Source organism: Carettochelys insculpta, chromosome 1 (assembly GCF_033958435.1).
Source record: "Carettochelys insculpta isolate YL-2023 chromosome 1, ASM3395843v1, whole genome shotgun sequence".
Classification (NCBI taxonomy): Eukaryota; Metazoa; Chordata; order Testudines; family Carettochelyidae; genus Carettochelys; species Carettochelys insculpta.
In genome coordinates, this window is record NC_134137.1 from 221,016,760 (window position 1) to 221,029,043 (window position 12,284).

At 41.5% G+C, this 12,284-nt stretch overlaps 1 protein-coding gene across 2 annotated transcripts in view; it reads right to left on the reverse strand.

Moving 5' to 3' along the window:
* Nucleotides 1-2,732: 2,732 nt before the first annotated feature.
* ATG3 (autophagy related 3) overlaps nucleotides 2,733-12,284 on the reverse strand; it is a 42,700-nt gene continuing 33,148 nt past the window's right edge. The window contains exons 11-12 of one of the 2 annotated variants that reach the window (XM_074983548.1): nucleotides 4,506-4,574; nucleotides 2,733-3,013 (exon numbers count right to left, since the gene is read on the reverse strand). In XM_074983548.1, coding sequence (XP_074839649.1) covers nucleotides 2,953-3,013; nucleotides 4,506-4,574 — 130 coding nt within the window. In that variant the 3' untranslated portion in view covers nucleotides 2,733-2,952. The remainder of the gene's footprint in view (nucleotides 3,014-4,505; nucleotides 4,575-12,284) is intronic. The other variant, XM_074983547.1, reaches the window with a different exon arrangement.

Here is a 12,284-nt window from a genome sequence, read left to right on the forward strand (position 1 = left end):
TATGTATCTAATTGCTGGCAAATGGAACGTGTGTGGGTACAGCAGAAAATGACCGCCCTTAGTACGCTATTGATAGAATAACATTTGTAAGACTGATCCTATCCCGTGGATGCTGCAAGTCTGTGTGACAGCAAGGCACTCGAATTTCTATGGTCATTAATTCAATTAAGTTGCATGCTGTGGGCAGAATAGGTAGGCAGACAAAAACAATTTAATCATAAAAACGTTATACAGGAAAAGTTAAAGCAAATGCCTAACTTCAGCCCTGCATTTCCACACTTGCATCTGTCTGGGTTTTACAGTTGCTTTCACTATTGAATCTCTCCATTTCCAAGTTTTTAGTTAAATGTGGGGAAAAAATTATAGGAATATTTGTAACAGTTAAATAATTCATATACTTACCCTTGCCTGTGACTAAGGAAGACCTTTATCTGGGAATCCTCGTACCAGCTGTTTACATTTTTGAAATGGTTGAGGTACATCAAAAAGGCAGTGTGCCATCCAGCATTGGAGCACCATTTAGCTTTAGGCATTCCAGTTTCTGCAGGGTGGCTTCCCTACTTCATTTCCAACTTCCTAGGCTGACATACGACTCATGAAGTCAGGAATAATTCCCATTGTCTTCAATGGGATCAGAATTTCACCACTTGTCTCCCTCACAGCTTTAGCGCTCTGTGGAACATTTACAGAACTTAGTAGATGGGGAGGGTATTAATGCAGATGGTATTATAAGCCACAGCTGCACTCACGGCACTTAACACACACAGAGAGAGGCAAAACTGGTATGAGTGAATTGAAAAGTTCTATGGCACAGGAGGTAGAGGATTTGGAAAAGGCAGGTATAGTCATGGGAACTCCAAGATGAATCACAGACAAGAGGAGCTCCTGTACTTTGGCTTCTGTGAAGCCACACTGAGATGGAAACAGGAGGGAAGGGCTAGAACATGCAGGAATTCCAGGAGATATGATTCTCAGAAGGATGTGGACAGCTTCAGTGGAGGTTTGGGATCTGCTGCTGGCAGTAGCTCAGTTTCCTCTCTCCTCCATATATGCATCCAAACGGACCTTGGTCTTCTACAAAGATGTAACAAAATAATTGTATTTATAGAAGTCATTAGTTAACTTCAGGATTTTTCTTCGATTTTTCTGCTGGCAAACGACATGTCCTCTATACTTGTGAAAATTCTGTTGCCTGATGATGAAGATTTTGCCTTACATCTAGGCCTAGAAGAATGGGATCACCATCAGCCTCCAGCATACCTGGTGGAAGATGCAGGTGAAGATTTTACTGCCATTTATTTCCTCATCACAGGGGGCTCAAGATTATACCATCATCTTCCCCATACAAGATGGCATTTACAGATTCTGTCATTGCAGAAAAACAGCAGCATCAACAGTTGGCTGGCTCTCAGGTACCACCCTAATAAAGCAAGGATGCTGCTGTCTGGCTAACAGCGGATTCTTCTTTCCAAATGTGGTACTAGGTTCTTTCCAAGAATCTTCTCAGAAAGGCTCCCAGGGACACCCCTCTCAGAGGGACTCTAATGTCTGATGGAAGGTGCCAAGGCTTTAGTGGGGAAGGAGGGATTTTGACTGTTTCAGATGCTATTATGCTTAAGTGATGTACGAGAAGGAAGGGGAAGGCCTGAATAGACCAGGAGGCACAACAACAGAATTCAGAATGGCAGTGATAGGAGAGAATAGAGACTACAGCATTAGACAAGTTTAGCCTGTGTCTGCTGGAGTTATCCATTTTTAACAGCACTTTTCTTAAGTCTGCAAGTCACAGTTAATGTTTTAATCTAGGATTGAATCAGAAACAGCTACCATTAATTGAATGTCTCAGCTCAGACCCATGGTACTGTTTCAATGTTTGAGTGACTAAATGAGTACTCATGGGTAAATTCAACAGTTGTTTCCTCTTTTTCCTCATCCATGTATCCAACAAATTCTGTTATATGCACTGAGGCATGTGTGGATGTGCACCACCAGTAGAAATATACCGCCTGTTATAAGTATCAGAGGGGTAGCCGTGTTAGTCTGGATCTGTAACAGCAACGAAGGGTCCTGTGGCACCTTATAGACTAACAGAAAAGTTTTGAGCATGAGTTTCCAAGACCAGCATCTGATGAAGTGAGTCTGTGCTCATGAAAGCTCATGCTCAAAACTTTTCTGTTAGTCTATAAGGTGCCACAGGACCCTTTGTTACTGCCTGTTACAGGTGCTGTAGATGTTATGCTAATCAGCTGGGCAGCAGCACCAGCCTCTCTCGTGGGAAAAGGGAACACTGTCAGTGAGCATGTTCATGTGCCTTCAAAATTAATCTGAAGGCCAAAAGAGAATGCACTGTTTTAGGAACGGCAGTGTGTACCATCTCAACACTATGCTTTCCATAGAAACTGTTTTCTGGCACTAGCTATTTTTGCATGTGGCACAATAGAGTTAAAAAACTGAGACATGATTATCACTTTTCTCCTACATCTTCTCAGAAAAGCACTTGAGCACCTCACCACAAGTTTCACCCTATAGTCCTGAGGTACCTTTTTGTATAATCAATGGTTATCTGTATTGGACTTTTACTCAAGCCAAAAAGAATCAAATTTAAGCTTACAGTGGAAAGCAAAGTTTTAACCTTTGATATGAAAGAGCTACTAGCTCTAAGTAAAAAGGAGTTTAAGGGCTAACAAGATTAATAATACGTGAAAATAAAAACCTATTCTGCAAGTATAGGAATGAAACATGGTTTATTTTGCACAGATATTAATTAAAAAGTAAGGCTGGTAGTGGAACTTTTTATTTTGATGCAGAAACTTGATAAAAGTTGTGTTACAGAAATGGTGTACAATGCTGAACAAGTCACATGTATGGGGTTTTTATTTAAAAAAAATCAGAACCAGTAATTAGCCATAGACATTAGCGATTTCTAATTACATTGTAAAGTGCCTTGTGTAGTCATATTCTATTGTTGGAATGACTGCTTGTACAAATTTCAAGAAAATAAGGAGGTACCTGACTCTCTAGTTAAGGTAAATATGGAATAATTAAATATCTAATAAAACTAGGTGAAATTGTCTTTTGTAAGTAGACTGAATCTTATTAGCACTTCATTAGAGAAGGAAAAAGTACAGCTTAGAAAATCTAAAGTGCACAACAAAACAACACATTAATACAATGAAGGATGGTACTTCTCAAAACTTATGATTTGAATGATCTGGTATTTCAAGTTTAATAAATTAACTTATTTCAAAAAAACTACTAACACTAAGCCAGTTTTGCATGGAATACACAATGTACACTGAATGTCTTTCTGTGGGTTACCTTCCAATTCAACTTGTTTTAGACACAACACATCATATACTCTGCTCTAGCTACAGTCAGCTAGCATGAAGCAAAACTCTACAGTTTGTCTGTTTCTAACCGTAGTAAAATGACAGAGCCATGTGAAGGGTTAAAACCCCATATTACTACCTTAATTATCATCTTAACTAGCTGTAACCTATCCTGATACAATGGCAGCCTAAGACTGGCTGCAATGAAAGCTGCTGCTGATTCAGAGCATTCAGCAGCACTACAGCTTTCCTTCCTGTATTAGGAAAAGGAAAGCCAAATGAATGGACACTGGGCACCTTGAAAGTGGCATTTGTGTCTGAAAGCTTTGTACTAATATGCTAACTGTGTAACCATTTTATCAACTCTTATTGCAAGTATGGCTTAACACCCCTTGGCTACGTCTACACTAGCCAAAAACTTTGAAATGGCCATGCAAATGGCCATTTCGAAGTTTACTAATGAAGTGCTGAAATACTTAGTCAGCGCCTCATTAGCATGCAGGCGGCCACACCACTTTGAAATTGACGCAGCTCGCCGCTGCACAGCTCGTTCAGATGGGGCTCTTTCTCAAAAGGACTCCAGCAACTTTGAAATCCCCTTATTCCTATCTGCTCGCAGGAATAAGGGGAGTTTGAAGTAGCCAGGGTCCTTTCAAAAAGGAGCCCTGTCTGGACGAGCTGCGCAGCAGCAAGCCACGACAATTTCAAAGTGCTGCGGCCGCCTGCATGCTAATGAGGCGCTGAATATGTATTTCAGCGCTTCATTAGTAAACTTCGAAATGGCCATTGCATGACCATTTCGAAGTTTTTGGCTAGTGTAGACACAGCCCTTATCTCAAATCACAGGAAAGAATTATTTGTACAAGTGTGAATGTAATCAGTTATAATACATGGTTTATTTTCCACTTTGTTAGTCAGTAGCATTTATGTGCTAGCACTTATGCACTTTGCTGGGGGAGATCCCACATGCATGCTACTTCACAATTCCTGTGCATAAGAAGAAATGACAACATGGTGTCTTGGATGTTATCACTAATCTAAAAGTGACTTTTGTAGGTTATTTGTGAGGTTTACTGCTTCTAAACAAACTTTTCTAGCAGTGCACAGAGAACAGATTAGACCACTATTATACAGCATGCTCTTCAGAGGTCTCTTTATGTGCCAGAGAAAGGATACATATGAACACCAAGTTCTCCCCCGCCTTCCGCAACTGTTTCAATTATTTTCTTCATCACTTCTGCATGCCTGAAAGAAGATTGTGAATCTTAGAAATCACATCAAGACAGCTCCATCTTCCATAACAATAAAACTAGATTACGTTTGCAGATTAATAGTCTTAAATATGACTGGATGGTTACAGAATGTGCTGTTTGGACTGGGAGTTTTTTTTTTTTTTTTTTTTTTTTAACCTTTATCTTACTCATCTAAAACCAGCTCTAAACCATCATAAAATTATTACCAACTAAAGACTGTTTGGCGAGGCTTCTCAAAGCGTAGGGCATACTTAGCCCATATCAGAAAACAAACAGAAGAACGTTATCCTCATTCACAGTTTCATGCTTTAACCTGGAGCCAGGTGTGCTGAGTCAGAGAGAAAGTATATTGTTGTAGCAGTAAACTGGAATTAACTGTTGCTTCCATGATTAAAACATTTTTAAGAACATTTGGTGTGCGGCAAGCAGATTAGGGCTTACTCCTGACAGAACTTGCACCCTGTGGAGGTGCAGAATGCATATGGCCCACATATGTGTCCCTGCATAGAAAAATGCAAAATCATCTGCCAGGGACATCCACCTCTCTCTCAGCAGTCCAGGAAATGCATCTGTTGCTCTGTTGAAGCTGTCTGGAGCAGCCTCAGAGATGAGGAAGTAGGGCTGGGCACGTGTGCATGAGTGCGAATGAGAGAGAGACAGTTCCTCTAGCTTGCTACTTTAGCTCAACTGGGTGGAAAGGCAGGGCTTTTTATTATGCACAATCTAGAAACATAGCAGCCTGACCGCTAGTTAATTGCCCTGTTTTCAGTTAACATCCCCACGAGCATAAAAATGTAAAGGTTTTAAGGCATCTACAATGACAGAGTGACATCAAGGAGTCTTATCATAAACAACAGTAAGGGAATCCTCAGCCAGAAAAATCTACGTAACTCTCTTGTCCTATGCCAAAGCAGCACAGCGAGGTTAAATTATAGCTCAAGATTTTTTTTAAGTGGGTAAGTAAAAAAAAAGACTGAGGGCAAATAAAACATTTATCAAATTGCCAATAAAATATCAAGACAATCAGAACCAAGAACGTCTCAAGTGTACCTAGCCAGGCCCAAGACAATGATTAGCAAAACTATATGATGGTCACCTGTGAGAGCCTGAGCAATTTAAAACAACATTCTACTTTTTTTGTGCTGTTTGTTCTTCTATAACATAATCCTAAATTTTCATTTAAATTACAACTAGAACGCAGGATAGAAGTTATCAAGCATCTGTAACTTACCTTTAATACATTTGGGAAACGCTGAATAGTTGGTGACTTTTTTCTGTTTTAAACTTTAAATAAATTACCAAAACAACTGAAATAGATAGAACTGCTTTGACGTAAAACATGCAGAATTGTAAATCTTTGCTGCAGAGTCCTCCCAGGAATAGGGTGTGAAATTTTCAGACTAGCTATAAGCCATAAAATGTCCTTCACACTGGTAAATCTCATTCTTAACTATCTAGTATTGCAGTATCAATCTTCAAGCTAGTTACAGCTGAGATTCTTATTCCAGGTTATGCAAAACGAAACTTTAAAAATCAAACCATAATATACTTTGAAGTTACAAGTGATATTTTCATTCTCAAAACAAGTTTAAAATTCAGAGATGTACTTATCCACAATATCCTAGGTGGTAAGTTCCAGTTTCTTGCAATAATTGTGTCAATGCCTTAGCCTGCAGCAAGATGCTCTTTTGTTTTTAGAGGGGTTTAAATTAAATTTAGCTCTTCCGTAAATTATAGATCAATGTGACAGTGAATTTAAATAAGCAATTTTACTAGTTCTCAGCATAAATCAGACCACAGTGCACAGGGATTAAGATCAAGTTTATTAATGATTTATATTTGTATTTTCTCTAGTATCTTTCTTTCATGGTACCATCTAAAATACCAAGAAAGCACTTTGCACATCACTGAAATAGGCTGCAGAGACAGATGCAATTACAATAGCTTTTTGGCCTTCTGTTTTTGGTTTCTATGTTATCTAGTTTTCATCCACATAACTACAACAAAAATAGGTAAAACTCAGAAAAAATTGGGGGGGGGGGCAATCAGTATTTCGGTTCATGTTGGTGGATGGAAGGACAGAGGGGAAAAAAAACTATTCAATAGATCAATGCTTCGAGAATAAAATTTAAATGTGATCTGCTGTAGAACTGGAAGACCTCCAAACACCAACTCTGAATTTAACAATGTGTCTAATAACCAAATCTTTTCATTTGAACAAACATTTTACTGTTGTGGGCTTAGAACTATTGCCTATAAATATTTACAATTGGGCAACCACATTTGCAACAGTTAATCCTCCCCCCCCCAATTTCCTTTTTAAACTTTGGATACTCCCCTTTGCTCCAGAAGTATTTAAATACCAATTTTTATCTTTTCCATTTTAGATTGTTAGGTCTTCAAAGTGTTATCTGCTACAGCTTGGAATGTCTATGTGGCCTGCATGAGATTCATTAGTACATTCAGGGGTGTACATACTTCAGAACTTGCACATAAGCTTGCAAGGGTAATGTGAAAGGTCTCATTTTCTCATTTCTCCTCCTCCCCGCCCCCCACCCAGTCACCATGGGATGTGAGGCAAGGAGCCAGCAGCCAGGTCCCCAGCCACATCCTGCTGCCAGTGACTGTGATTGGTGGCCCCTTCCCACAAACCCCCTCCCTTAGCCATATGGCCTGGTGGATTAGTGGAGAGACCATCCCAGGCTGCAGAGGTTGGGGGTCCCCCACCATGCTCACCAGTGGTGGCAGGAAGTAGAGTGCGCTGGTCCCAGCCTACTCTGCTACCCTGGCTCCCAGCCATGTTGCTCTGGGAGGGGGCTGGTGAAAGAGGTGCAACTGCCCCCTGCTCTTGGTGGTACTGGGAAGAAGAGCCATGTGGCTAGGCATTGGGGGAGCAGGCAATGGGCTTGGCCCAGGTTATTTGGCTTCCCCCCCCCACCAACTGCTGCCAGCAGAGAATCTGTGGGGCAATGCCACACCCCCGCTAATCCCCTGGTTTTCAAGCCTCATGAAAGGGGGCTTGAGGAAGGGGTGGAGAGATGGTAGGGCAGGCCTGGGAAGAGGCAGGGAGGAGGTAGAGCTGAGGCATGGGGGAAGGAAAGGGCTTTCTCTGAGGTAGGGGAGGCGGTCATGTGACAGGTACCCCATGTGTTCCTCCGCGGCAGTCACCACTTCATGCTTGTTTATTGCATGACTCTTCTAGAAGTAAGGCCATGCATTAGTCAACAAGCAGCTCTGCCCATACACAGACTCATCGTTACACACAAAGCTCATCCACATTGAATTTTCTTAATAAAAGCAAATCATTCAAAATATTTGAATGATATAATATGGTGAAAACTGGAAAAAAAAAATTAAAATTGAAAACAAAAAAGAGCTTAAATATGTTGCACAATCATAAGGAAGGAGAAAGGGAACACTGTCACCAAGTCACATCAGGGCAAAACCCTTTAAGAATAGCTATGGGACCTTTATTTCCAGGCAGACCACTACCCTATTGTCTAAGATCTACATAGTTCACTTCAAGATTATTCATCCCAGAGAGAGGAAGAAATTGATCATCCCCACCTGGATCCAAATTTGTGTTTCCAGATCTGATGTTCAAAATACTAACAAATATTTTTGGCCACTGTCAATTTGAAATTTCACACTCTATCTACTATGCAAACCAAGTTAGACAAGCTGTCAGTAATTGTTTTTTGTTTCTGCTACCACCATTTTTTTCCATTTAATCTCAAACCTGGGCCCAGATGTACTTATTAGTATCATTCAAAACACTGGAAATGCTTCTCTCTTTTAAAGAGTTTGCCACTTTAAGCCACCATATCTTGACACAACAATTCATTACACATATCTGGAGAAACAATATAAGTAGCTATATATAGTACACCCCAAAATACATGGCTTCAAGTCACGCATAGCTCACTTTAACGCAAGTTAAGTGCAACTTGAAGCTGCTCTGTGGTTGTCAGCCTGCCTAGTTGCTTCTCCCTGCTGACAGCTGCAGGCCTAGGGGAAGGCAGGGAGAAGCAGCCAGAAAACTGACCAGACCTGGTGGGCTGTTCAGTTTCCCAGGTCCTGCAGAGCCAGGCTGCCCTTGGTTCTGCTCCCCTACACTGGCTGGAGCCAGGAAACTGACCAAGGCTGCTACCCAGGTCAATTTCCTGGCTCTGTAAGGGGAGGGGAGCCAGGCTGCTGCCTGGTTCCAGGCCACTCTGGGAGCCAGGAAGCTGACTGGCCCTAGTGGGCTGGTCAGTTTGCCAACTTCTGAAAGCCCAGGGGAGCCGGGAACAATGTGGTAGCCTGGTTCCCATCTCCCCCCGCACCCGACTTGCAAAAATTTGAGTTATGCAGGGGTTGCAGGAACACAACTCCCATGTAACTCGAGGGTTTACTGTATAGAGCTTCCCCTGCCAACGCATCACAACTTTTCACAGCCAGCGACAGTTTTAAAGTAAAGAGGGCTGCGTGACATGTTTCCAGTATAACATTTGTAAACATGGTAGGGCAGGGCACAGCAGTGGAAAGGGGTATAGAGTGGGAAGGAGAGAGGACTGAGCAGACAACAATTCTCACACAGGACTGCTGAGGAGAGGAAGTGGCAGCTAGAACGACAAAGGAGGTGCTTCATATGAATATGGCTTTAGCTGTGCCTTCATGTTATGCTTTTGTAGTCAAATCATAATTTGTGAAAAATCCTGAGAATGAAGACAAACCAAGGGAAGACCAGGAAGAACTTAACAGGGTTTTTTTTTAAATGGTCCTGCCACACTGAGGCTGCGTCTACACGTGCACGCTACTTCGAAGTAGCGGCAGTAACTTCGAAATAGCGCCCGTCACGTCTACACGTGTTGGGCGCTATTTCGAAGTTGAAATCGACGTTAGGCGGCGAGACGTCGAAGTCGCTAACCCCATGAGCGGATGGGAATAGCGCCCTACTTCGACGTTCAACATCGAAGTAGGGACGTGTAGACGATCCGCGTCCCGCAACATCGAAATAGCGGGGTCCTCCATGGCGGCCATCAGCTGGGGGGTTGAGAGATACTCTCTCTCCAGCCCTTGCGGGGCTCTGTGGTCACCGTGGGCAGCAGCCCTTAGCCCAGGGCTTCTGGCTGCTGCTGCTGCAGCTGGGGGTCCGTGCTGCATATACAGGGTCTGCAACTAGTTGTTGGCTCTGTGTATCTTGCACTGTTTAATGAAAGTGTGTCTGGGAGGGGCCCTTTAAGGGAGCGACTTGCTGTTGAGTCCGCCCCGTGACCCTGTCTGCAGCTGTGCCTGGCTCCCTTATTTCGATGTGTGCTACTTTGCCGTGTAGACATTCCCTCGCTGTGCCTATTTCGATGTTGGGCTGAGCAACGTCGAAGTTGAACATCGACGTTGCCAGCCCTGGAGGACGTGTAGACGTTATTCATCGAAATAGCCTATTTCGATGTCGCAACATCGAAATAAGCTATTTCGAAGTTGGGTGCACGTGTAGACGTAGCCTGATAGTTGTTTAAGTAGCTTACAGAATTCATGAAAGGACCCAGATACCACTATATAAATGCTTAAGATGTGCATTCAATCACAAGTCTGTTGGCTCAAATTTCAGTCACATTACTGGCATGATTCTGAGAACGCAAAAAGGGTTTGCCACACTATTAAAACAGATATTGTGAAGTGGAATGAGTCAAAGAACATTAGGCAATATCAGAGGACAGTATTTTTCAGTCCTCACACGCACTTGCTGGGAAGCCATAGCCCATTAATATTTTTATTAGGCCCACTGCGATACTAGTGCAGAATTCATTGACAAAAATTTGAACAGCAGATTTTTTTTTTTTAAACATACATTTCAGAGCTGGCAAGTTGCTAGCCACTGACTTCTCCCATGTCAATTCAGCCAAGCTTAGGCTGTTTCATTATAATCCAGACAGTAAAGGAGTTCATTACATGGCCATGAACTATTCACCTCAAGACATCAGAAGAATGAGTGGGAAATACTTTGGAATGTGTGATAAACAAAAGTTACCTGGACTCAAGAGAGATTTAAGCTGATTCAAGAAGAATGAAACGTGAGGCAGCCATGTGGAAAAAGCAATCTGAAGAACTCTGCTACCTAGAAGGGTCTTTAAAGCTTTCAGTCTAGAGTTTTGTAGCTAGAATTACATGTTTGTCAGTTAACTTGAGCTATCGAGATCAAAACAAAAAAGCAGGCAAGTAGCTTTTGTTTTGATAGTATATAGACTAGCATGGATCTCTGTCTTACTATCGAGATCAGTGTTTCTTAAACTATGATCCGTAGAACACTGGTATTCTGTGAACAACTCAGGTGTGCCAGAAGCATCGAACACTTTTGATATCATACACTGATGGCATATATTTTCTGTTATTAAAAGCAAATACAATGGTATTTCATTGCTACAATATCTGATTAATTACTTTTTGCTGTATACATTGCTGTTTGGGGTTTTTTTTTGGGGGGGTGGACTTCTTTAAAAAAAAATTTTTCATAGGTATTTGGCATTAAAAATATTGTTGTGTGTTCTGTGGTCTCAAACAGTTTAAGAAATACTCATCTAGATACTCTACCAATGCTTGTTTGACTATAAACATTTGATCCATACTGTAAGCCTAGTCTGGACCAAAAGCGTTCGTGCCCTAGAACAAACCTTTACAAATGATGATCTACACATGCCACAACCAAGTTAGCTGGCTTAAATTAACTAGCAGTCAATTATTTACAATAGGACTGAACTTGTATACAGAAATCCAATACTGCTACACCAAGATGATTTGGTGGCAGTCATATGTTGAGCTTTTAATGTCTTGGGCTGCAATAAGTGGACCTGCCCTGAAAAGGAGCTTCCTAATAGAAAGGCCTCAATCAGAAGCTGTCTGAAAATTTGTTCTCCTGATTCTGAGAGTCCTCACTTCCTACAGAGGGCAAAAGAACACCCAGGAAAATTTTTCAGTCTTCTGTGTCTTGAATATATTGTGTTGAATGCTTAAGTCATTCAAGTTCAAAAACGCTGCCTTGGAGACTTAGTTATACCTTGTGAATTGTGCAATGCATGGTCATTAAAAGAGCCAGGTCAAAAGGAAAACCCTCTTCAGGATGGAATGAAACAAGACACCCTGGGCCAACAAAAATTACTACATGTTGGGTTTTTATCGTAATAAGCTTCAACAATAGGAAAGACAGTTTTAATAATGGAGTAGCAAAAATTTAAGGATCCCCCCCACTCCCATAATGAAGTGTGTTAGTGAGGAACCTAGTTATGAAGGAGATGACTTCTATAGCTGCTCAAACACAATAAAATGAAAACTCGTAACAAAACCAGAATTACATCTGAACAGCAGCTTCCTGAGCCGGCAAAATGGCCAAAACCCAGCTATCTTAGAAAGCAAAAAGTTGGATACACTAGATGGTTTCCATTACCTACTTCTACAGTACATAATCCAAACTATGGAACCTCCTAAGCAGCCAGAAGTGTATCATGGATATTGAATGGGACAGGAGTGAATCCTTCAGTTGACAGTACACATCACTCCCCCTGTCACTGCATCTCATCCCGCCACCCCCAAAACATACTTTAATCACCAAAAATGCAGTTTCAGGTCAAAATATATTAAATTCACCAAAGAGTTTCGAGCAAACGAATATAAAAATGTTTCAGAATGGTCAATTTCATTTTGACCTGACATAAGAATTTTTTAATTT